This window comes from Falco punctatus (assembly GCF_963210335.1).
Source record: "Falco punctatus genome assembly, chromosome: 2".
In the NCBI taxonomy this organism is placed as follows: domain Eukaryota; kingdom Metazoa; phylum Chordata; class Aves; order Falconiformes; family Falconidae; genus Falco; species Falco punctatus.
In genome coordinates, this window is record NC_137581.1 from 32,009,636 (window position 1) to 32,033,837 (window position 24,202).

At 36.1% G+C, this 24,202-nt stretch overlaps 1 protein-coding gene across 1 annotated transcript in view; it reads left to right on the forward strand.

Annotated features, from left to right (window-relative positions):
• Positions 1-24,202, forward strand: part of ZC3H13 (zinc finger CCCH-type containing 13) — a 48,548-nt gene that overhangs the window by 3,346 nt on the left and 21,000 nt on the right. The window contains exons 2-9 of the mRNA XM_080375827.1: positions 3,277-3,399; positions 3,834-3,943; positions 9,398-9,509; positions 15,863-15,971; positions 17,993-18,132; positions 18,878-19,029; positions 20,344-20,541; positions 21,937-22,110. Of these exons, the coding sequence (XP_080231953.1) occupies positions 3,283-3,399; positions 3,834-3,943; positions 9,398-9,509; positions 15,863-15,971; positions 17,993-18,132; positions 18,878-19,029; positions 20,344-20,541; positions 21,937-22,110 (1,112 nt within the window). The 5' untranslated portion in view covers positions 3,277-3,282. The remainder of the gene's footprint in view (positions 1-3,276; positions 3,400-3,833; positions 3,944-9,397; positions 9,510-15,862; positions 15,972-17,992; positions 18,133-18,877; positions 19,030-20,343; positions 20,542-21,936; positions 22,111-24,202) is intronic.

Below are 24,202 nucleotides of genomic sequence, written 5' to 3' on the forward strand. Positions count from 1 at the left end.
CTTTATTATCCATTAGTGTGCGGTCTGAAAAACTTTGGAAATTAAACATTTCACTTAAATTTTTTGCCCTTCACACTACTTCTTTATAAGCGAGGAAGCGTGGCTGATATAAAACTGCCATTATGTATCCGAGATTGCAACAGCAGTATTGTTTTAATAGTCTTTTCGTTTCCAACTTGATTGGTCTTTGAAAAATGAAAGTGGGATTGATTGCATTTTTAGATACAGTCTCTCAATTGTAATGTTTGACATAGTGAGAATTCCTCAGTTTGCCTCTGAATAATGTGTCTGGACTCTTATCCTGCAGCCTGTAAAACAGCTGTATTCACTTAACGGTGAAATCTCATGCACTTTTGGTTGCAGGAGTGGGACCCTCATGTGATAATATGTGCATACAGAAAGTAATATGCTGTGCAGCTGCAGCATGCAGTTCTTGTTTGTTTAGAATAATTTCTCATGAAATATCTCCTGTATTAATAAAGTATCTGTTCTTAGTTACAAACTGGTGGATATGAGCCAGAATGTAGGGATAGAATTCTTGAAATAGTACATTTATTCGTCTCACATTCCAAGTTTTTAATTTATTTAAAATAAGGGTATTTACAAACCTTAGAAGATTCAGGGCTGGGTGATGTTCTCTTAATTTCCTTACAGGAAATTATCAGCTAAAATATAGGGAAGTTGGTAGCCGGAATTAAATTATCTGTTGAGTTATGATGATGTCACCCCCTTTATCCTCTCCATATTTATAACTATTCTTTTAAGCCTAATCATCATCATAACTTCCTATAGAAGTTAATTCCAAGAAGCTACTATTTGCTGGGTGAGAACTAACATTAAAAACATAAAGATGTTTTGCTTCTGTTTCTTTGAAAATAAAAGGACATTCAAATTAGGATGCAAAATTAATGTAAATTTTCGGCATTTGTATACGGCTATCATGTCAGTGTGTACTGTACTTACATATTAGATGCATTCATTTTATCTGTCCTTTGTGTGTTGAACCCTCTTCCTATGCCATTGCCAGTGCCGTTCTTCTAACCCTTTTTGTTTCAGATATGGCTTTTCTTACTATAAATATTTAACCCAAAATCAGTATTTGGTATATGATCGTCTTATTAAAAATGCTTTTGCATATGTCAGTCGATTTTTGTATCCTCTGTTAAAGGGTGTAGCTGCATGAAAACAGAAATTTAGTGGGTTTTTTGCTGAAATGCATTGGGAAACAATCCTGAAATGGAAGGGTGCTCAGCTAGGTGAGATGTGGTATTGTTTTGCTTTCTAACTTTAATGGTTTATCCTGTCAGACTTTATAACTACTGCTGCACATTGAGCTGTCCACAATGACTCCTAATTATTTTTCTCAGAAGACTGGACTAATTTGAACTCATAAAGTATATAGATAAAATAATTTTTCCTTGTGTGCATTACATTATATTTATTTGCATTTCATCTGCTGTTGTATTACTTAATTTTCTAACTCATTTAGATCTTTCTAGAAATCTCTATTCTCCTCAATTTTTACTAATCCACATAATTTCTTACTACTGGCAAATTCTACTGTTTCACTGTGTGCTTCCACTAATTGATGTTAACCATTGTTTTTAATGTCTGGTATAAACCACATGGTTAACTTCTACCCTCTCTGAGCATCTTGGTTAATGTCTTGGTTATCTGAACCTCATTTATCAGATAAAATTCTTCAGATAATCCGATGCTTGGAGAAGTAGTCACTAGAGCTGAGCTGAGAAATCTTTCAAGTACATAGTGTAAGCTTGCTTTCTTCTGTTTATAAAGGAGCTAAAGTGCTCAGCAAGAGCTTCAGCACAGAGTTTTATTTGTAGAAAGTGCACAGGTGTAAGACTTCCAGAGAGGTCCTGTTGAAGTAACCACAGAATTCAGATAATGATGTTTTACCAAAGTACAAGAGAGAAATCAGGTATTACTGAAGTATCGAGTATGTAAGTTACAGCAGTATTACATTTTATGTGCATTTGTCCACATTTATACATTATACATTTTTTTGCTATAGAATGGAACCTTCCAGTCTGAATGCTATGGGAACATATTGCTCATCAGATCAGTGCAAATTTGTATTAGTCCACTCTGGTGGGTGTTAGTTTAAATTTGTATTATTCTGACTGTATGGGTGAGCTTTTTGCCATTTGTAACCTCTTTGTGTGGGGGAAACTAGCTTAAGTGTGTGTGTTCTAAATGCAGTGATACTTGAGTAGGAGCAGAAGAGAGCAGTAGGGCAGGAGATTGGTGTTTAGCTAATCAAGTTATATTGACTAAAGAGTTCTAGGGTGATGGCACTTTGCAATATGACAAAGAGGTGGTTTTTTTGAGCTGTATCTAAATAGTCCAGCAACTGGCAGATTTCCCCAAAATTATTTTATTTCTGTGTAGATCAAGTAGCATTTTGAGAAAGGACAGTAGTTTTTGGAGCCTATTTTGCCCTTTTTCTACAACTTATCTCTAGTGCTAAATATATATATTCCCTTTTTTAAAAAAAAAAAACACCAATGGTTTACTTTCTATATTCAGTAACTCCTTCCTTTCTCAGGTAAGATAAATTGCAACTTCTTATTTATCAGACTTACACTGTATTTGTTTTAAAATCTGTTTTTATTAATGAAAAGGAGTTACTTGAGAAATGTGTCACTGGTGTGGGTTTTTTTGTTGTTTTTGTTTTTTTTTCTAAACTCGGGTGATTCCAAATAGTCATAGGATACAAACCAGTAACAAACACAGACTGGATGATATCAAGGTGGTTTTTCAGTAGGTTGTCACATGCTACTGAGGAGGAGAAAAATGAAGCTCTCATTTTTGGAGATTTGTTTCTGAAAATGGGAGCCATTGTAGTCAAGAACCTGTTTCTGAGAGGTTGGTGAAGTAACATGAAAGGCTCTTTTCACTTGAAGTCACTTGAGTTCATGTACAAAACATATATGACGAAGGAAAGCATCTGTTCTCTGTGGTGTTTGCTACCTAAATGGATATGTCATATGATCTTTCCCAAAGGGAAACTGAAGAATCCAAAGCAGGTCATAAAACAAAATGAAAAATTATCATTACTGATGTTCAGCTGACTAGTTAAATCAGAGACATTCCTTGTTATTAGATACATTTCACTCATTTATGACTTCTTTTTCTTTCATCACCTCTGCAGCAGCTCTTACAACGTTTATCATACTATTTATTCATGTGAGTTCAGTGTCGATAGCCCCAAACTGAAGGATTTTACAGTTTTGCTTTTTTTTTTGGTTGAAGTAGTACAAAATGTCAAAAATTAGAAGGAAGGTCACAGTGGAAAATACCAAGACCATATCCGATAGCACATCCCGAAGACCCAGTGTGTTTGAAAGGCTTGGACCCAGCACTGGAAGTACTGCAGAGGTGAGTTGTGAAAGTGTTCTTCTTTTCCTCCCCATCCCAGCATCTTCTTTTCCAGGATTTAGGTGGTGGGAAAGAGTAGCTCACAAGTGTCAAATACTCAGATGTCACTGATGTTAGTAAAGGTGAAAAGAACTCCTTAACACATGGATGTTCAACATACTAATACTAGAATTTTCAAATAAAGTGTGTTGTCCCAGCTTCTGGAGAGGAGCAGTAGTACTGTACATATAATAGTATTTCCACCAACCTAAATTTTTCTCTGCCAGACCTGATACTCATTGTTGATTATTTTTTTAATTAGTTATATTACTGGTGGACAGAAATTACAGATAAATGGGAGTTAATGTGGAGTCATTTGTTTGTTCTGTCACACTCACACCAATGGTATTTCCAGAAATGAGTGTGAAATTCACCCAGTAATGTCTGTCTCTTAGACACAGTGCCGTAACTGGCTGAAGACTGGCAACTGCCTCTATGGGAACACATGTAGATTCGTACATGGCCCTTCACCACGAGGTAAAGGCTATAGCAGCAGTTATAGAAGGTAAATCAAGAACTCACTTTGAATTCTTCACATGCTGTAGGAAAATAGCTTTTGCAACTATGTCTTCTGTTTTTGTTTTTTTGTTTTTTTTTTTTTTTAAGTGAAATGCTGTGGTGTGCCTAATGGTATGTTTCATCAATAACCAATTGCATTGTGAAGCTGCTCAAAACAATTAATTTGGCAACTTGCCATGGGTTTTCCCAGGATTTTTGTGTGTATGTAGCTTTATAAAATGGAGTCCGCTGGATACAGATTAATTTCTTATATTACTTCGAAATGGGAAGTTCAAGTACCTTAATTTAATTTTTTTTTGCGTAGTGTCACTGCAGCTTCTGATATGCCTTTCTGTCCTTTACTAAATTGCTGTTTTGAAGCTACTTACAGCAGTACTCACATACTTGCAGCCCTTCTGCCTTTGCTATATTGTTTGATGAATAAGTTGTCTATGCTTTCTCTCCTGTTGTGAGAAAACACTTCTCTTTAAAACATAGTTTTGTGACTTTATCTGTTCAAATATAGAACAAATACCCTGTACCATAGGAGATCCAAAAAGCTACTTCATTTTTCTGAAGAGAGTATTTTTTTATCTGCCCCTTCGTGTGTTACTATAATTTTAAAATGTTTTTTTCAACTGTCCTTTGTGTAGCGTAACACTTAACTGAAACTAAATGTGGCAGTAAGGTTGTAATATTCTTGCTATAAAGGACAAGATAGTACAGTTTTAGCATAGTACCTCTGTGTGAAGGCTTCACATTTTACAAACAGCTGTGCTTCATAATGGTACAGTAATGTCAATGTTACCTCTAGATGATGGATGGGCACACTGAAGCATCAAAGTATAAAGCAACAACAGGAAGGTTGGCATGAGGTTAGGGTTCTGTTTCTGGTTCTTTTTCCTGTTCCTGTGGCATACTCTGAGGATGATCTTGACTTTGCTTGTTTGATCTTTCTTTGCTTCTAGGGTGGTAGCAGCTGGGGTACAAAATATATCACTGAGTGTAATGTTTCTTTAGGTGTGGAAAAGATTTTATTCTGTTCTGTACTGAGTGTTCCAAATGGGAAAAATGAGTGATTTACTGATAGAAATTAAATTTTAAAGCTGTTAGAATGTCACTTTCTCCTGGCTTTCAATGTTTGAAACGCTCAGTGTGTAGTTCTGCTTGGTCATTGCAAGAAAAGTGACATTTCTTTTAATGATTAAAGCTGTGTTTCTGCTTCACTGTCACCACTGACATTTAAGAGTAATGTTGATTTACTTCATTTTATTGCTGACTTTTTTTTTTACTAGGACTGTATGAAAAAGTCAAACGACAAATCTTGCTGCTTATTTGCCTGACATTCAGCATTTAATAAAGGTGTTCTTAAAAAAAAAAAAGGGTGTGGAAGCCCCTACCTACTTGCACCCCCTGCCCCCCCCCCCCCCCCCAAAAAAAAAACCACCCAAAAAACCACCCACACAAAAAAACAACCAAAAAAAAACCCCAACCAAAACAGACAAATGAAAAAAACCGTGTTTGTCTTTAGAAGTTTCTACTGATAGCTCTTGGCCAGGCACAGAAAAAGCTGGTTTATGTACGTAATAAAATGTTGGCATTTTCATGCCATTTAATGTTACAGAGAGTTTTACAAATGTTGTCCCAGTATTTTGAATGCAGTTTTATTGGCTTCTTGCAAGCCAAGCTAATGTTGCTTCCACATCAATTGAGTTCAAGCAGTACCCTTGTTAAATTATCTGGGAGTTCAGCCAGGCCTGCTGGTGAAGTCTCTTGTCTGCTTTGCAAGCAGTTTGGTAGGACAAAGAACGTCTTGCTGCCATTCTGTCTTGGCCCTTCAATTCCATACCTGTCTGAAATAAACCATTGTTAATGGTTTTATCTGACCATAATGCCTTCCAGAGTTCAGAACATCACCAGACAGTAGGAAAACTTGACTCTAAAGTGTGAAAAAGACTCTTAAATCTAATTTCATTATAACACTGTTTCAGCATTAATGCTGTCAGCATGAATTTTAGTCTTGCTGTTACAAAAATAAAACCTAGCATGTTTTTACATATAAAGCTTTCCTGATGAGGATAATTAGGAACTTAGAGTAGGCATGCCAGTCTTCCAAGTATCTGAAGTAAGGAGAAGCTAGCAAGGAAAGAGCTGTCTATAAACATGATATCCCACAAGGAGTTTTGCTCTCTTACTCCACTTGTAGATTGTTGAGTAGTTGCTTGGCAGCTTCCTGCTTGGTACCCTTATACTTTTGTAAGGATCTATGCCATCATAGCATCCCTCTGTTAGCCTGTCCAGTCCTCTTCATTCTGGATCATTACACTGGATTTAGAAAACAAACCAGCAGTAATAATAGGTAATAACACGTGGATTGTGCAGGGTTCAAATATTGTTGTGTGGGAAACTGAAAAATGGGACGATGTTTCCTGAGCATTCAATAATAATGCATACGTTATACACCAGTAATTGTCAATGCCTATACACACGTGTGTGTGTGCACATACACACAGGTATTCACAGATAAGTGTGTTGTAATGTGTGCCTGTTTGTAGGTTGTTCCTGACACTAAGAGATACAGAAGCAAATGGAGGTGCTGGTATGAAAGTGCGTTTTCCTAACCAAGCCACTGAATATGGAGGACTGAACTGTTGCAGAAAGTGCTGCTGTTTAAAATCACTTAACTGCACTGCTAAAATTTCAAATTACGAAATTTTGCATGTTAGGCCTTACTTAAAAGATGGGCCCAGCGCAGAATGTTAAGTCATAAAAGAGAAATTTTTCATTGAGAAGTTTTCTTCTTTCAGTGTACAGGGATAATACTGTGGAGCCTTTTGTGTGAAAGGTTCTACCAGTTGCAGTCTAACCACATAAACTGTAGAGGTAAAACTGTAGTTACCTGTTGAAATTCAGCAGTGTGCATTTTACCAGGAATAACGTAAGATCCCTTTTGGAGGGGAAGCAGAGGGAAAGTTATGTAGAAAAGAAGCCATTGTGTAAAAATTGTGGTACACCTGAAAGAAAGCAGTACCTACTACTACAGGTAGTAGACCAGCTTGTTTTTCAGTGCATTAAGCACTGTTTTCTGAAGTATCTAAAAAATGCTCACAGTTTTCTGAGTAGTTATTTCTTAACATTTGACAAATTTTCAGTCTTACTTTATTAGACAGTTGGGGGGGGTTATGATGTGTTTGGGGAAGGAAGGGTAGGATGGTTACCATGAGTTTGCTCCAGCGTTCTCATAAAGCTGAAAAAACCCCGCAAACCCAAAGCAACAAAACCAAACAAAAAAACCCCAAACAAACCCCAGCTCTGAAGCTTTTTTAATTTCTGTGATTTCTTTTGTATCTTTTGTTTCTTTTTGATAACTTTTGTAATCTTTAAGTAGAGTTGAATAATGTTTTAACAAAATGGGTTTTTTCTTCCTTCCCATACTGAAAAAAGTATTAATGGAGGGTGAAATAGTTTGGTTGCTTTTTCACTCCAGCATATAACTTAAAAAATAAAAAAAGATTAAAATATCAGATGTCTTTAGAAAGTACATGAGCTGCATTCAGCATAAGTTCTCTTGCTTTCTCCTTCAGCTACTGGGTTTTTTCCTGAAATTGCTCCTCTTGAGGAACAGTGTTTCTAGTACATTATCTATAATCTTTTTGCCTGTTAAATTAACTTTCAGTTTCACAGATCCAAATCCTTTGTGCCGTAGCTGAAATATTATTAAAAAATAAGGCATTGAATTGCCTTTTTAATGTTGAAGGACAGTTTATTTTTTTAGGTAGCTGATGGTATGCTTCAGAGAGTTTTGGTAATGCAAAGGAATTATCTTTCTAAGATGGAAAGAGGGGAAAAAAAGATACCTTTGCTAAAGCCAGTCACTTTAAAGAGGATATAATCATGTGTGCAAAGAAGATGACTTGTTTAGCTTTATATGCTGGATATTATTTGATCCTTAGTGCTGAAAAGAGCAACACGCTACTGTTTTGTACCTTTCCTCTGATCTAATTGACCTGTATTTACAACTATATGAAGAATTAAATGCATTTAAAAATGAGAGCAGTCATTGGTCTTTTTCTTCTTAGATCCTAAAACACTTAACAATGTGATGCAGTTTAAAGGATTCAATATAGGTAACATTGCAAAGGAGGAAGTGAAAACCAGTTACTGTTTCAAAAATGCACAGGTTGGAAATGACATCATACTAATTCAGGTTTTTGTATGCATAAGCTGTGAAAGACAGTTTACCCTTTGTGTATTATGTGACAGAAGAAGGGTGGGAGAAAGAATGCTTTCTAAATGGAAACCCTAATTCAATCTGAAAAACAACAAACGTAAATTTCATTACTTAAGTATTATATATAACTCTTCTAATCAACTAAGGCAGCATCAGCATCTCTTTGATTCTTTAGTGTAAACTGATAGGTACATATCCAGTACTTTCATACAGCCAGTTCACAGAAGAATCTGTAATTATGGCTAACAGTCATCACAGAAATACCAGACTCAGGTTCAAGCCAGACTTACATGAAGAGAAAATTTGCTTTCTTGAACTGAAAGATCATTTGAAGCAGCTCATACATCCCCTTTGCTTAGGAGCTAGTTTGAATGCAAGGGTTGTTCTCTTTTAGTGCATAAGTGTAAATGAACTTGTGAATCCATAGTAAGAGGTGACAAAGTTGTATAGATGTCTTGTGGTAGTGTAAGATGTTCCCCCTCTCCACATCACAGTAATACATTTTACAGGAAATATACCTTAGCTGTGTGACTTTAGAGTAGAGTTAATGCAATATTTTTTTAATTAAATAATTAAATAATTATGTTACTGCAAGATGGAAAAAGGAAGAGGCCTCCAAGAGTGATTTTCTGGTGCATAGTCCTGCAACAGGTTTTTTTGTGGCACTCAGCAAGGTCATGGGAGGATGGCACCTAGATCCTGTTATCTCCACTTGCAGACTTCATCTCTATTCAGAGTTGTGCTTCTGTGTGACTATCACTGCTAGTCTACACTAGTTTGACTCTGTGTTAATTGTGTGTATATATATATGTATATATTTTTAAAAAAATATATTAAAAATTGGTGCAGCTTAGAATGTGGAGAAGGGTAAAGAATATCTTGAAAGACTTGGTAGGAGTGTTTGTGAAACACATTTGCATGATGATCAGAAAAAGATTTGTTCTGGATAGGACCACCTGAAGCTGATCTATAGTTCCTGAGTCATGCCATATATACATGCAGTAATTTCTCTTCTTAGAGTCAAGTCTTCCTGGTGTTCTGAAAGAGCTCTATTTTTAGAACGCTTAAGCTCATTAAAATGGAATCTTTTTTTATTCATCCACTTTGTTTCTGGGTGGGAGGTTTAGATCTTTCTATATATACTAATAAAAAAGATAATTAAAAGACAGATTGTATTCCTTTAAAAATAGTCCCATAGAACTGGTTATATTATGTTTCTGTATTATACAGGTCGCCAGAAAGACCCACTGGAGATCTTCGGGAAAGAATGAAGAACAAACGTCAAGATGTTGAGTCAGAGCCACAGAAACGAAGTACAGAGGAATCATCCTCTCCTGTTAGGGTAAGAATGGAGTTTGCAGAACTCCAGAATCCCTCAGTAGCAGTTGGGCAGTGTGTCCTAGAAACCTGATTGTGGTGACTTGTAATGTTTAAAATGTTTTAATGGACTGATCATTTTGTACATAGCGTGTGGCATGTTTATTATGAAGTGTCTTAATGATTGTATTATTTTGCAGTTTTATAGCACTTTCTGGTCTTTTGGTTCCCAAAGATTTTATAAATCCAGCAGACTAAGATATGTTCTAAACACTGATAAACAGGTATTTAATAACAGTGCAGACTCTTTGATTATTACCAAGAAAGTGTATTAACTGTTGTTCCAATCATCCACTGTTTCCCCCAACACTTATTCATGTCCATTGTTTACATGCATCCCGACTCCAGTTACTCATCTCAAATTTGCTTTTGATGAGACCATGCAGTTACTGTTGTGCTGGTTCATTTTGCCCTCATCCCATACTCATCAGGCATCCCAGCTGCTCACTTTTGGATTTTGCATAAAATTCATTCGTTATTGTTCTCATTTTTTAATCATCCTTCTACAGCCCTATACCCCTCAAATATCAGAAGTTAACTTATTTTTAATTTGTGTTATCTGTTCCTTTTGTTACAAAAAAATAGGGGCAGAAGCTTGTAGTGTGACCCTGCACCTGTGTAACAATAGCACCAGTTATTCCTGTGTCATGTTTTTTAAAACCATCTTCATATGAATAATGATGACAAGTTTTTATTTGTGAAAAATTGGTTTTGCTTCTGCAGGTATTAACAGCATATTTTTTTTCCTCGGTCGGTTCCTACTTGCTGTGTAAACTGGATTTTTATCAGGTGTAAAGAAATCAACAGCAGCTGTTATCATTAAATTAACAGAATGGCTTACCTTCCAATCATGTTTTCAGTTGCTGTTAATTTGTGTAAACTTTCAATCTTTTTACTCTTGAATGTGTTCCTTTTATTTTCTAATAGTTTGAATAAACTGTTCAGTTATTGAGTACGTGGTTGGTGGGAAAAGTGTTTTTTCCAACCGTTATTAAAAATTCACTGTAACTTTTTCTGTCCTGGTACAACTCTTAATTTTGATGTAATTCTTACTTTTGGTTAGTTAACCCTGCTTTTTATAGTGTTCTATTAATGTAATAATAAAATACTCTTAAACAACTAAATCCCAAGTAAAGGTGAAACTGGAAGCAGGAATCAAAAGGAATTGAAGAATTAGTGGGTCTGTTCAAGTACCAAATAAGTATTTACAGGATAAGCATGCTACAGAGGAAAAAAAATGCTTTGCTTGAATCTCATAAAACAAGGCTGAGGAAACCACTGAGCTTTTGTATTATTTGTGCGGAGGCAACTCTCAAAATACGGGCTATCCAAAGGAAATATTCTGGAAAAAGTAGATGAAGAGGGGCAGTCGTCAGAAGTTGGCATTGCAAAGAACCAGGATATCTAAGCAAACAGAAGACCGAAGTGACTGAACTGTTAACATAGATCTTGCTCCACTGTTACAGCTACTACTATGGTGGAGATGTAGTATCTGATGTTTCCATCTCTTGTTAAAGCTTTTGGGATAACAGAGGAGCTGGATAATAAATCTTAACTTTGTTTTGAAATATCAAGTAGCTTGTTCAATAAAAAGTTTCATAATTGTGGGTTGTTTTTTTTTTTAAAAAAAAGCAGCACTGTTCCTTCAGACAAAGTTTGTGCTTCACCAGTCTACTAGCCTGAAACTTTAATAGAGGGTAGTGGCTAAGAGAACTGTCTGATACAGGTGAAACTTAAATAGCTGCTTTTGAAGCAAGGTTTTTGGGGGTGTGTAGGTAGTCAGAATAGCAGGTATAATATTGTCGGGCTTATCAGCCAGCTAAGGGGAAAATTTTAGATTATTTTCAAATGATGAAGTTACAGAGGATGCTGTGGTGCTTATCTAAAGACATATAACTTTTTAAGAATCTTGAAAAACTTTTGGACATCCCAAATGCCAAACTTTGCAGAAGATATGAAAACAGTAGTTGAGATTACTGAAGTCTGAGGAATGCCATAGGGGTTGGGGAAAGATAGTTTCCAGCAATGGCAGATGAAACTTGCTGTTGGCAAGTGCAAGGTAATGCACAATGAAGAAAGCATTTAAAACAAAAAATCATGAATGAATATTTTAAAAGTAACTGAAACTATCCAGTAGAAAAAGAAGTTATTGTGGACAGCTCAATGAAACCATCTGTTCAAAGTGCAGTCACAGCTGCAGAAGCAAACACTCAGGTATATAAAAATGAAATTAGATAATATTATGCTGTAGAAATTCATGGTCCCGTTTTATTTGAAATGCTGGTTGGTTGTGATCACCTGTGTGCAAGAGAATACAGTTGAAGGTCTTTTTGAAGTGGGCAAGGAGGTGAGAAAGAGACTGCAGAGAAGAAAGGACATGTGGCAAATGTATGTAATGTGTGGTTGAGAGAATGTAAATTAGATGCGTCATATTCATACTTTATCATAGTAGAAAGAGTGGCAAATTTGAGAATGACAAGGTGAAATGCTCTTTATGTTATATATGATAATTCTGCCTGATTGCCAGAAGATACAGTCAAAAACCTGAATAGGTTCCACAAAAAGTTGAGACAGTGTAACTAGTATAAAATATTTTTAGAAGAGATTTCTTGGTTTTTGGAAACATAATTAGTACAATCTGTATATATTTAGTTAGAAATTTCCTATATGGACAGCTTGTAGACTATATCCCTTATTATTTCTTCACATCTTGTATTGTTATTTTCAGAGGGAATATGCTGCGTTACGTGGACAACTACATTGAACTCAGTTGTTTCTGTGAATCTCAGATCTGTATTCAGAATTATTTCAGCACTGTATGTTAGTATATCAATTATTATGCAAATAATTAGATAAGGTTACTGCCTTTATTGTGTTTAGTCAGAAATTTTTATGTTGCGTTTTTCTCCATATTATGAGAAGACAGTTACATTGCAGTATATGAAGTATTACCTGGGAGTTGTGTGTGATTTGGGAGAAACAGTGGGAAGAACTTGAATGTACATTTAGGAAAGGTTTTTGTAAGGAATCTTTACCACTTGTTCCATGTCTGTGGGTTTTGTCACTGTGGCTTTTGAGTATCTCCACTGGAAATGGATAGTCAGCATTGTCTTGCATCTCTGAAATGGAAACAATACCTGCCCATTTCAGGGAAACTTCAGGTCAATTTTCTTCTATGTTTGTGTAGGGTGGTAGTAGCTTACGCTATAAAGGTGTTATACCTAGAGTAAAATAGTTCTGTGCTTGCCCAAAAGATTCTAGCTGCAATACATGATAGCTTATTCTAGATTTAAAGGAAGCTGTGCTTTTGAGTTAGTTAATATTGCTGCTGCGTGTACGTGTACTAAGGCTGAAACTGAAGCTTCTGCCTTCTAAGAATTGTAGGCTGTAAGAGTCTTACAAATATTCTCTCCGTTGGTGTTGGCAAAATAGCACTTCTTGATCTTAAGTAGCATTTCTCCTGAATGTCAACATGAAACTGTAATCATCTATCCAGCACATGTAAATAGTTTAACTGTGAGCACATACCTGAAAACAGCATAGACAAAGTCTACTAAGTTGTTGTTTACTCTTAGGACAATCTACAGTGTTTTTTTCAGTAAAAAATTATGAAAGTTCATTGTTTCTCATCTAGTAAATGGCACTTTTTAGAGTCTGCAGTGGATACAGCATCTTCAAGTGCAAGTGAAAGACATGCTATTGGCCTTTAGGAGCTTGTCTTATATTATTCTTGGCTTATTAAGGGAGAGGCAAAAAAAAGCCTGTGTAAGGATATGAAGGAAAAATTACTCCCCATAGTACGAGGGGATTAAATGTGTTCTAAGTGGAACAAGTACAATAAAAGGAATATGTTGAAGATTTTTCAAAGAGAAAATTCAAATATGACTTCTAAACCATCATAACTTAAGTTCTTCATTTACTTGCCCCAGGAAAATATACTCAATTTCTAAACTGAGATTTGTTTTTCAAGATGCAATATTACCAGGATCTTTTTTCTTGATAACTAAACTGAAGTGATTTAGTGTATGAATGGGCTCGGATCAAGTTGTCTTGACTTGTAAAATAGCATGCTTGTATGAAAATTGTCTATTCCTTTCCCCTATATTCAGTAATGCAATAAAAATCTTTTCATAGATGTTTTTGTTCTCAGTTCTGCAGAAGTATGATTGTGCCACTACTGAATCTCTCCATTGAAAGGAGAAAATACAGGCTGTTTCAGGATGCTTGTGGTTGGTTGTAAGTCTGGAGAATAGGCGAGATACGTACAGGCTGCGCAGTATTTTTAACATGGGTTATTAAATTGGTCTTGAAGCATTCTGTCTTACCTGCACATTCTCTGCTAACAACTTATTTGGGGAACTGGCTTTGAGAAGGTTTTTTTTTAAATCAGTATATAGAGGATGTCCTAATGTGTATTTCAGTTTGCTAGTAACAAATAGTGTTGAATTAATAGAAACTAGTATTTGTGTTTAAGAAGTTGTTTATATTCTAGGAATGAGTTGGAGTATATAGCAGTACACAGTTTAATAGAACAGATGCAGCCTTCAAGGAGGGCAGTCTAGAAAAATAAAGATACTCTTAAAAAAAATGGTTAGAGGAGAGGCTTGTTGATAAAGTTACAGATTTGCAGATCTCATCAGAGTAATTTTCTGGTAAAGCAGTGTGCTTTAAAGCGTAGTACAATTCTTGCTCTTAGACTGAAATGCCTTTATTGTGGTGATGGCTTAGTTGGTGTGTAGACTTGTCTGAGCAACAAACATGACTTGATAGGTTAGGATCTCATGCAACATTTTAGAGATCCTGTCATGAAATGGAGAAAAAAATAACTTTTTTTTTTCCTTATTCTGCAAGCTGCTTTAAATTAAACATGACACAAATTAGTTCTTTAATGTGAAGTTCCTTCATGTTACGTAGCAACTGGTCAGTTTTTTCCAAACTTTCTAAAGTTTTGAATATGATATACTGAATGTATCAAGATGAGAAGCTTGAAGATAACTGTGCATTGAAGCATCTGGTTTAGTTCACTAGGTAAAATAATTGCAGTACTTGTTCTGTCATCGTTTACGCCATTACACTGGAGATAAGATTTTAACATTGTTAGTGAATAAAAAGGAATAGTTGAATTTTACTCATTTGGGAGTGACTATCCACAATGTTATTTCCTTACTGTATTTCTAAGGTGAAGTTAAGGATTTAATTTTACTCAAGATCTAACTCCCATTAAGGAATAGGTAGTGAAATTTTCAGGCATCTCCTTTTCTTGGCATAAAACCAAAGGTTCCTACATACCAACACTGACGAATCCCCAAAAGAAGGCACTATGGGAGGTGAGAACGAAAGGGATATGGGACAGACTTTCATTGTTTGCTCTTTCTGATTTCCTACTTAATAAATAAACCCGAGATACTGCTAAGCTTGAATGTTCTTCCCTACCCCACCCCGCAAATAGTGGAAAAACTTTGCCCTGTACTCCACTTGAGCTTAGGTTGATTATTTTGAGAATGTCACTTCAGCAGAGGCAATGATGCAGTTGTGCAGCTTTACTACTGGAATTTAGCAGGGGGAGAAGAGCAGCACAGGTTCAGTTGCCTTTTGAAATTATCTTCTTTCCTGTAATAATAGTCTCTGGCTTCCTCAGGTGTCTGTGGGACCATCTGCCACATGCAAAATGGGTGCTATTGCAATAGCTAGACTTGTCTAATAGCTTGGGGACAGTGAAAGGTCAAATATAAAGCTATCAACAAAACTTGATTCCAGTGTGTTGCTTTAGATGTTTTTCCCCTTCCTTCTGCCAGCCAAGGGTCTCTGTGGGTTTTTTTTTTTTTTCATTATTCCCCCCCACCCCCCTTCTTAATCCTTGGAGAGTTAAACAGCTCAGCTTCTGAGGCTCATCTGCATTGCCAATAAATATTCTTACTTACAGCTGAGAACTCTTACCCAGGCTGTTAAAATTATACTCTTCAAAGTTCATTAAACTTCTGGTCTCAAGAACCTGCTCTGTTCTTTCAGTTCCTGTTTTAAACTTTATTCTCTGATACATGCTTGATTCTTGCCCTGCCTTTAAACCCTCTTATGAATACTCTCTTCTCTTTTCCCCATCTGCTATTTGCATATTGATTATATGAAATTGCATTAGAACATGTTGCCTGTGGAGTCTCTGCTTATTTAAGAAGGTATTTGTTCAACAGCCTAAAGGGGAAAATGCTTTTTATACTATAAAAAAGAAACAGCCAAAATACCATGTAAAACATACCTGCTTCTTCAGGCTTCTCTTAAAATAAAGTTGTTTACTCTAATGCAGCATTTTTCCCTTTATAGAAAGAGTCTTCACGAGGAAGACATAGAGAAAAGGAGGATATCAAAATTACGAAGGAGAGAACACCAGAAAGTGAAGAGGAAAATGGGGATTGGGAAACAAATAGAGAAGGTAAGTATAATTAAACTAGGAGTCCTCCTACAGCTCAAAGAATTGCAAGATTACTGAGCTGTGTGTAAAGCAGAATGCCTGAAGATTTGGTGTCTTGAACACTATTACACTGTAGCTATTAATGTTTATTTTTGGAGGAGAGCAAAGGAGCAATCTGAGTTGGACTGTTAGAGTGGTAAAACCAACTTATTTTAAAAACATAAGCTTTTTTTTTTCTTGATTCCTGGGACAACGAGGAACTTGGCCATAGGCTACTCAGTGGCTAAACCTTTCACATTTAGATCACTAGTTGAATCCACATTACATCCAAAGTACTTTTGAAACTGGTCAGTCTGAGGAGAGAGCATAGCTTCTTTGAATTAAAGTCAGCAGGTTTTTGTTGCGTAATTTGTAATGATGTGACCTGTCTCATTAACAAGGGTTTCATGAGAATAACAACAGCTGAAGATAAAATTGAACTAGTTATATTCTGAAAACACTCGAAGGAGAGCAAGAATCTTGCATTACTTTCTGTTGTTTCTGTTTGGGTGGTTTTTTGTTTGGTTTAAGTGTTCAGTATTTCAGAAGTAGTTACAATATTGCAAGAGAAGATGGGAATTCTGATACATTCTGTGTGAATTCAGTTCAAATGAATGTATTTGCAAGAAAGTATTTACAAGTTGTTTGTGGAATGGAGCTCCTCCGTAGATCTCATTAAGCAGGTAGCTTTTCTGTGGTATGGGCTATAAGTATCGTGAATACTGTTTTGCAGTATCTTAAGCACAATACACGAACAGAAAAGTAGCCATAATATATTTTCATTCCTTTCTAAATTTTGTGTTCAGCGTGATTTAAGAAGCATTGACCTATGATATGTATGCATGGAAATAGAATTGAAGTAAAAAGAAAATTTGGAATATAAAACCCTCAAGTGCTATTTAAATATATAGTATGAATGTCTTAACTCTTAGACACTGAGGCTTTCAACTTGAGGATTATGGGTTTTTTTCAAAATCGTGTTAATCATAGGTATGTGGATAAAGTAGAATTACTGTCTCTTAAAGTTCTAGTGAGTGCTATGTAAGCAGACAGATGGTCTGGGAAAGAACCTATGTTGTTAGGAAATGTACCTCCCTATAAGCTGTTCCCGTGCATTTGTGACATATGAATGGAATTTGTAGACTTCAGTTTAGTTATTGCAAAACCTTTTATATAGTTCCTGTGTGTAGGAAGGGGAGTGAAAGTTAATGACTTTTTAATGAAGTCATCTTTTCTCTGACAGTTATTTTCCTGAAGTGTTTTTTGAGCATGACTTAAATAACCATTAACAAAATACATGTAAACAGGGTGAGTAAAACTGCTGTAATTTTCAGTAAGATTTCAAGGCTTGAAGCGTATGGTATTAGCTAGCCATGACTTAATGAAGTAAGTGAAATAATCACCTTTTCTGATGTGAAAACCAAACAGTAATAACGTTGTAAAACCATAAATAAACTCTTAAGATATGCATTTATCCAGTGAAAGAGGTCATACAGACCTCTTTTATTTTAAAATCAATTTGTAGATGTAATCAAGTGTATCAATTGATTTGTGGGATGCTCTGTTAAACAAAATTCTTTAGTATCAAGCATCACTATTTAAACCTGTTCCATGTGAGATTTCCCAATTAAATAGTGCTCTAATATTTTTGATCTTTATGAAGACACACTCTTTTTTTTTTTTGTTGTTATTTAAATATAAATAAATGGTTTCCTGGGTTTCCCTTGCTACCTCAACTTTAATAATTGATGCAGGTCTCTGAAAAAAGTTAAGATGTTTTTTTAAATGAAGCTTATGAATTTAACTGCAGGTTATATGGAACTACTAACTGGAGTTATTTCAGGTTTACACACATAATTAGAGAATAGATTGGCTTAGCTTCATTGAGCCATTCATACACTGCTTAAAAGTCACATAAATACTTATGCTTGGTATCCAGTATGCTACATATTATTATTTCATATGTAATTGTTTACTAATTATTTTCTTTTTTTTAAATAAAGACTCTGATAATGGAGATGTTAATTATGATTATGATCATGAGCTGTCTTTGGAAATGAAGCGCCAAAAGATTCAGAGAGAACTCATGAAATTGGAACAGGAAAACATGGAGAAACGAGAAGAAATAGTCATTAAAAAAGAGGTTTGTATTACGTCAATGTGAAATTAAAATAATAAGTCATCAGCTGCTTCATAGAATTGTTTCCTGGAAGACTTGAGCTTCCAGGGCTGCCAATGTGCTATTGTGTTACACAGTAGCAAGTATGTAGGTGTATAACTTAGTATGTGACTTGGATATTAGTTGTGAGTATTCGGACAGTCATTCAGCACCATAACCAAGTTTTCTTTTTATGAAGTTAGCTATTAAATGAGTAGGATTTAATGCATTTTAATGATAAAAAGCTAACCTTTAACAGAGAAGATGTGTAGAAGAAAACACAAGCCATTTGCCAAGCTGCTTTTCCAACATGTCTTGTAGTAACAGAGTAGAGTGACAAAGGCAAAGCTGTAAGTGTTAGAAACCCTGACATTTTGGTGAAGATGTAAAAAAAAACCACAAAACAAACCACAAAACCAAAACCCTGAAAGGAATTCTTTCTTTTTCAAACTTGAGTGCTATATGGGAAAGTACTGATTTTAAACTTGTAGTAACAGTTTTTGTAATGTATTACAGAGTGCATCTTCTCTTCCCCCACCATTTTCCTGTTGTCTTCCCTTTATGGTGTTCTTTGAAAACAGTGTGGTTGCTTTATTTGAGGTAGATGTGTACATGGTTAAGATCTCGGATGTGGGATGATACTGAATTTACGTATTTGACACACATATCAACATACAGTTAAGCTTTTGAGCATCAGTATCTTACCAGTTAATATATTCTTTTCCTCAAGATTTCTCCAGAGGTGGTTAGATCTAAATTATCACCATCACCAAGAAAGTCTAGCAAATCTCCAAAACGAAGATCCAGTCCCAAATCATCTTCGGCTAGTAAGAAAGAAAAGAAAGCATCTACTGTGTCTTCCCCACTTTTGGATCAGCAAAGGTCAGTATGTCGATGTATCTTGTGAGAAAGAACAGAATGGTGTGGATTTTTATTATTGGGGTTTTCATAATTAATATGGTTTTTAATTTTCCTTGCTTTCAGGCCTTTGATTAAATAACTTTAGGGGAAGGTCTCTAAATTGTGCACTCTGAATCATCTTATGCAAAAAATTGTTAGATGCATGTAGTTGTCAGTTGATTGATTTCATGGTTTACAAGCAGGTCTTTTTGAGTATCTAGAGTCTGGCAGGCGATAAGGAAATACAAACCATTACGAAGTGGGAAGCAGTTTTATTTGAGATGCTTCAACCTGTGAAGTAGCTCCTGTAGACTGAAGTAAAATGTTTAAAACTTGATTGACTGCACATTCTTTTGGTATTGCATATGGATGTTCAGGAAATAATGTTTGACTTTCAAGGCAGGGAATTTCTCAGAATTTAGGAGGGGAAAAGAAGTGGAGGATGTGGGGTGGGGTGGAAAGGTAAGGCCCCAGGTATGTGAAAATCACAGGAAGTTGAAACTGGGCACCTTGCCAGAAAAGGTCAATCTCCAAAACCTGTTTATAATTCTTGCTGACTGCAGGACCTTTTCAATCACTGCTTGCAGCTTTTAGATAGGAAAGTAAGTACTGTAGCAGTGTCAGCAGACACTTTTGTATTTGCTAAGTAAAAAAACCCTTTAAAATAGGTGCAAAACTATGTTGTGCCTGCTGCATGAGTGTACAGCATGGGCTAGAATGCTACTGACATTCAGCATGCAGTGATATCTGGTTTATAGGGTTTATGTCAGCGGTAGTTTATATGGAAAGATGTATACTATTTCATATTGTGAGATGCATATTCAAAAATATTTGGATGCTCTATCCTGTGTCAGGTAGCTAATGTTAAAAAGAAGACATGATTTTTTTCAAGTCATTTTGTGCATATGATTGGGGTATTGCATTGCAGAAACAGGAGTCTGAACAGGCAAGATACTCTGCAGAGTTCTGGTCCTCTGATGTGTGCAGTTCATGCAAGGGCATTTTGAGTTTGAACACTAGTTCTGTCTGAACAGGAGCAATTCCTATTTTTGTTCACTTGCTTTAGAAATAAAGGTTTTAAATGGAAGAACTCAGTGTGAGTTTTTACCGTCTGCATTTACCCTTCAGTCACGTACAGTTACTGAACACTCGGTGCTAATGGAGTGGTGATTCCTATCATAAAAGCTCCAAGGTCCTTTACATTGTAACTTTCCTGCCAATACTGGAGAAATAATTACTTGAAATAGTTGACAGTCCTTCATTTTGCCCCCACCCCTGCTGTTAATTTATCTCTAGGAGTTCTAAAAGTAACCAGAGTAAAAAGAAGGGTCCTCGTACCCCTAGTCCTCCTCCTCCGGTACAAGAGGAAACTCCCCTGGGGAAAAAACACAAAGAAAAACATAAAGCGAAAGAACGTTCAGAAGAAAAGACAAGGGAGGTCAAAGAGAGAGGGCGTGACTTTGAAAGGCACAAGGAGAAAAAAGAGAAGCAGAGGTAAGTTATATTGCTTTATTAGCTTCTAACGTTAACGTAACCTTGCTTTTCAGGTTATTTTTTTAAACACTGAATAATAAGGGATTTATACCTGCTCTGCCAAGAACCTTTTCAATACTCATTAAATACTTTACGTGCGTTAGGTAGATTGATAGACTAGAACTATCAGATTGGTAGGCTTAATTACATAACTTAGTAAGCTTGTAAAGTGCCCTTTTGAGAGATTCACTACTTCTCAGTAAGCTGGACCTTCACCAATGGAGCAATTCATTTGCCAAAATCTTTATCAGAGTCGTTCACTTGTCCGCTTGCCTGCTTTTCTGAAATCTTTAGAGGACTAATATCTTTCTAAATTGGCAGTGGCATGTTTAAACTCTCCCTAATCAGTAAGTTAAAAGTATTTCTGTAGCAGTCAAAGACTACTGCCATTTTAGCATTACTTCACTTTTGCTTATCTCTCTCTCTCTCTCTCTCAAATGGTGGATTACTATGACTATTCCCATTATTTTCTGAAGCATAAGCATCTGTTTAAGTTGAAAAATAGATCATCGTCATTTTTAAGTCCTGTATTCCCTTGATGAAAATAGGGTATGTGTTAGTATATGGGTTTGCTTTCTAATGTATAGTGAAGACTAAGGAGTGGAAGACTGCTGAACTGTGTATTTTTAATTGATTAAATAAGTTACACCATACTTTAAAATATATTATTTCCTCATGCTTTAACACTCCATTACTGGAAGGAGGTCATAAGCAGTAGAAAAGAACATTCTAGGTAGTGCTGATGAAAGGACTAAGAGAGTACTTGGCTTATCGTACTATAATCGGATATTGCTGTAGTGACTACAGCCTTTTATTTCAGTGTTGGATTTTTGTGTCTTTTTTCCTAAAGAAGAATAATAATAATTAAGAAATAATGTCAAATCTTCATGGTGTACAGTAAGTGAAATAGTTGAAGGTTCCGACAGATCTCTCATCCATTTGCAACTGTGGTGAGTGTTTGAAAATGTCTGTGAGCTTGAGGCTTCTTAAATAAAGTTCTGACATTACAGAATTTTTTAAATAGGGTTGCAAGATAATTCTCCATTGATAGGGATTCCATTTCACGGCCACATTAAATATTAGGTAAAGTTAAAAGACTATATTTTTGGTTTTACATGTTCTAGTTTTGTATTTTACAGTCCAGTGATTAGCAAGAACTTTAGTGTATATCTTGCACTCTTAAGTTTTGCTAGATTAAAGTAATTTCATATGTGAAATTCTAGATGGAACAAATGACTCTAAGATAGTTCTTGATCTTGTAAGAACAGGTTCTGTCTTGAAGTTGTTTGTAATTTCTTAGAAATGTACTAATGCCGTATTACACCTGTTAAACAACCTGCTGTTTATGTTTCCCAGGGATCCCTCTGAAAGCTCCCATAGACAGAAGCGTTCTCCTAGTCCTGCAGATCATTCTGGCAGTAATTCTTCCCCTTCCAGGGAGTATTCACCACCTGCTGCAAGGCGAAGACAGACCTCCCGAGCTCCAGCCAAGTCAACCACTCACAAACATAACTTCTCACCCTCTCGCAGGTAGGAGGTCAATTGCATGTATTTTATTTCCATGAATAGTTCTAATTTAGAAACTTCTTCTGTTGGTTTGACTACTTGTTTATGTGTGTCTGTTGTGGATATGTGTGTGCCTCAAACACTTGAGCTCTGAGACTTTTGGGGTTTTGCCAAATTACTATGTTGAGAGTACCTGTCATGTCAAGAACACAAGTCATGATATGGGCTTCCGTTTATCAGTTCCTCTCAGCTGTTCAGCTTCAGGTGGAACTTCAGAAGTCTGATATGAGGCATAGTCTATGATCCTTTGGAATTTTTTTTTCTCTTTTCCTCACCTTCACCCTTCTTAAAAAGTAGAAAATGTGAGAAGTCTTCTGTCTTGGAGATGGGGAAGGAGCAGGGTTTCTCCATTCTAGAATGGGTGACAGATTTTGCCTCTACAAATCTTTCCTGAAAATCAAGCACAGCTGGCTAAACAGTACAATATGAGGACAATTTCAGAGACCACTCTTGCAGAAAGCTTCAGGGAAGATATCATCCTGCTAGTTCTAGAGGCCTTAGGAAAAAAATCTTTTACCACCCATTAAAAAGAAAGAAGGAGGCTTCTTATTTTGGTCTGAAGGAGTCTGTAAGCTTAGGTTTAGAAAGGCAGTGCTAAATACTGCTACAGTCCTATGTCCGTATAATGGAGAGGGAGGCATACTTATCTCCTGCACTTTTGTTGAAGGATGAGGGGAAGACGCCAGATGACACATATATCTGCGTGCTGATAAAACAAGCAAAATAAAACCCATCCAATCAGCAGTCCTAAGAGTCTTAAGCAAGCTCTTTTGCTGCTGTGGTGACTCAGTTCAGCTGGAAAAACTGTATTGTTTCAAGCTAGATGTCACTGATAGACATTTTCTCTAAATTAGATTGTTTATAGCAAAGGAATTAGAGCAGCCCATTCCCCCTGCAGCTGGCAGTAGTAAGGAGACTGAAAAATACATCTGCAGTACCCTTTTCCCCATTTTTTTCTGACCTATTCCAGTATTTTGCTCATTACTGCCTGCTTGGAGGTTCTGTGCAAATGTATCAGGTGTTGTGCAAGGGAATGTTAAGTAGGGAAGATAAATGGGCCTTCTGCTAGAAGCAGGAAAGAATATTCAGAATGTTTTGTTTGTCTCCAAACCATTGATAGCCTTCCATGCAAGCCAATTTTCATAACCCCGTGTTTCATAATAATGTTTTCATGACGAAAAGTAAATGTAGTCTTAGTTTAAAGACTGGAAATCATGAAATTATATTGTATTCTGTCAGTCCTTCTTGACCCTGACAGAATTTTACTTTTGAGTGCTTCGGAAATTTTGCTACTAATTCCAGGCCATCTGTTTCGTTTGTATGTGACCGTGTGTACAAATTGTCATCTTAGACGTATGCAGGCTCAGTTCAAGTATTATTTCAGCCTGTCCTGCAAAAATTTTGTTTGACTTCTCTCAATCAACAAGTCTGAAGTGCCTCAACAATCAAGTCAAGATGCTTTCTTTGGTGAATATATCTGATTCTGTAACGGAATCTGGCTGTAAAACCACCATCTTCACAAGATTGGTCCTATGGTAATCAGCATACTACTCCACGGGGCTCTGAAGGTAATTTTCTTGAGTCACTGATATTGACTAGAAGGAAAGGTGAAATGCTGATACTAATAGATTTCCACCATGTTGTCTTTTAGCAAAAAAAGACTTCATTACAGACTTGAGTTCTTACCTCAGATTGCCAGTGATTTCACTTCATTTTCCATTCCTGAAGCTTTGCTCCTTGGAAGCTGAATCATTGTTCTGTGTTCTTGACATGAGGAGAATCTGTTTACCTGCGGAGTCTGGGTCTTTAAGAAGCATTAGCCAGGAGATCCACTAATGAGTATCGTTGGCTGGGCAACTGTCTGTTTGGCTTTTGGATAGTGTCATGACAGGTTGCAAGTCTGCTAACCTGAATTATGCCAGAGCTCATTCTCGTCAGAGCTCAACTGACAGCAACTATCTTGCTGAGAAAAATTTCTTGCAATGTTTGCAAGTTATTCAGCAAAAGCTGCGTTACATATATATCTTTACCAACTGTTAGGTTATTGTAGAAGATT